The following is a 2,042-nucleotide window of genomic DNA, read 5'->3' on the forward strand; positions in this document are numbered from 1 at the left end:
CCTTCTGGAAAAAGAATATAGGAATTAAAACACCCAAAAAAAAATATTATTATTTTTAATCGTTCCCTAATTTTCCCCCCGTTTTTAAGTTCACTTTGGGATTTTAACACCAGTTATGGTTATGTCTTGCTTTCCGCCTGGAATATGCTTCGAATACATACCGTGCTTGCTGCCACAATGGGCATAGACACCCTGTACTCATGGCTGATAACGAATATTGTGGCTCAATTTCGTATTTTGAGTTATCATTTTCAACAGGCTGGATGGACCACTGCCGCCCACGATGGTTCTGAAGTCGGAGTGAGCGCGGAACAAGAACAATTGATAAGCGATTGTATAGGTTTGCATAATCGTATTTTCGACTTGGTTGACGAATTGAATCGTGTCTATGGTACCATAACATTTGTCAAATTTGTTGTATCCAGTTTATGTTGTTGTTGTTCAATATTTTTTATAAATGCCTCCGGTTCGAGTCAATCGGCGTTTAATTTATGTTATCAGGGTATATTTTTTACAGCTGTGACCTTGCAATTGGCCACGTACTGCTACAATGGGCAACGCATTTCGGATGAGGTAAATGAAGAAAAATCTGTTTTTTGCTTAAAATTTTTGAAATATTTTTATTTCGTTCCCGTCTACAACAGAGCGAACTGGTGGCAACAAAAATCTATTTGGCATTTCCTTGGCCACTTTTGCCGGTAACCACCCAACGTTCACTACTAATGTCAATGATTCGTGCTCAACAACCGTGTGAAATGCGTGGGGTATTCTTTAAAGTCGATTTAAGTTTGTTTGTGTGGGTAAGCTTGGAAAAATTACATTATATTTTTGAAATTTATTTCAATAGTTTGGTTATTTTGTGTTTAAGGTCTTTAAAACCGCCGGTTCCTTGATTGCAGTCTTACAATATTTAGACGAAGCTGAGTAAAATTCAATTTGAATGTCTGCAAGATGAATGAGAAATAATTTTGAAGTAGAATAAAATTTAATTAATAAATTTAAATATACCAACGATTTTTTATGCATGTTTAGTCTGATTTGCCTTGCCTATAATTTCTCCATCCACAAAGAGTAAGAAGATTCTGTAGATATTGCAACATAATGCAAGTCTATACTTTCTGATATTATAATGCCCCAAAGCTCTGAAAATCCTAGGGACCATCAACGAATATGACTCGAATAGAAAACCTCTCAAATATTCCTCCAAAATATTTATACATCGAGTTTTAATGATGAAATACCGCCATAACAACAAACATGAGTTTTTTAAAGAAGACATTTTCAGAAATTTCGTTTAAAACAAAAAAAAAAAAAACAAAAAAAAAAAAAATCGTGAAAATCTTTAAAAAAAAATAATAAAATATATATTTAATTTTTTTTTCATAAAATCAAAAATTTATCTTTAGAAATTATTTCTGTACAAAAATTTTGAGACAATGAAAAAAATTCCGAATTATGTTTTTTTGTATAGAAAAAAAACCAAGAAAATGTCAAGATAATTTTTATGGAAAAAATTTCAAGACAATTTATGGAAACATTTTTATAGCAAAAAACGCCCAAAACAATTTTTTATAATAAACATTTTTTGGAGAAATTTTTTAGTAAAATACTTCAAGAATATTTTTTTAGAAAAATTTTCAAAAACATTTTACACTGTAAATTTTCAATAAAAATTTTTTTAAAAAAATTTTGAAAACATATTTTTGTTTGGCGGTTATTTGGCTGAAGGTCATTACAAAGCCTGTTTTTTTATTTTGTTGGTTTGATTTTTTTTTCCAATATTTCAATTGTCTTCCACAATCATCCTCAGGGATATTTATTTATGGAATAAGAGCGACTATTGTCTTTCTAATGTCAACATTTAAGTTAGATTCAACAAGGCAACAATAATCAAAAACAAAACAAAAATAATTTACCATTGACATTTGTTTGAAAAAATTCGAGAAAATTAAAAATTTTCCAGAAATGTTTTAATTTTTTTTATTTGTAATATAAAACAATAGAAAAAAATAGAAAAAAAAATTAAGAAAAGATTTTTTCTA

General features: G+C 29.2%; 1 protein-coding gene across 1 annotated transcript in view; it reads left to right on the forward strand.

Moving 5' to 3' along the window:
* LOC141386633 (odorant receptor 45a-like) overlaps window positions 1–1,242 on the forward strand; it is a 5,708-nt gene extending 4,466 nt beyond the window's left edge. Inside the window, exons 3-5 of the mRNA XM_073955547.1 lie at window positions 90–573; window positions 645–800; window positions 869–1,242. Coding sequence (XP_073811648.1) covers window positions 90–573; window positions 645–800; window positions 869–928 — 700 coding nt within the window. The 3' untranslated portion in view covers window positions 929–1,242. The remainder of the gene's footprint in view (window positions 1–89; window positions 574–644; window positions 801–868) is intronic.
* The last annotated feature ends 800 nt before the right edge of the window (window positions 1,243–2,042 follow it).

This window comes from Musca autumnalis, unplaced genomic scaffold, assembly GCF_047663935.1.
Source record: "Musca autumnalis isolate F117 unplaced genomic scaffold, ASM4766393v1 scaffold_5, whole genome shotgun sequence".
Lineage (NCBI taxonomy): Eukaryota > Metazoa > Arthropoda > Insecta > Diptera > Muscidae > Musca > Musca autumnalis.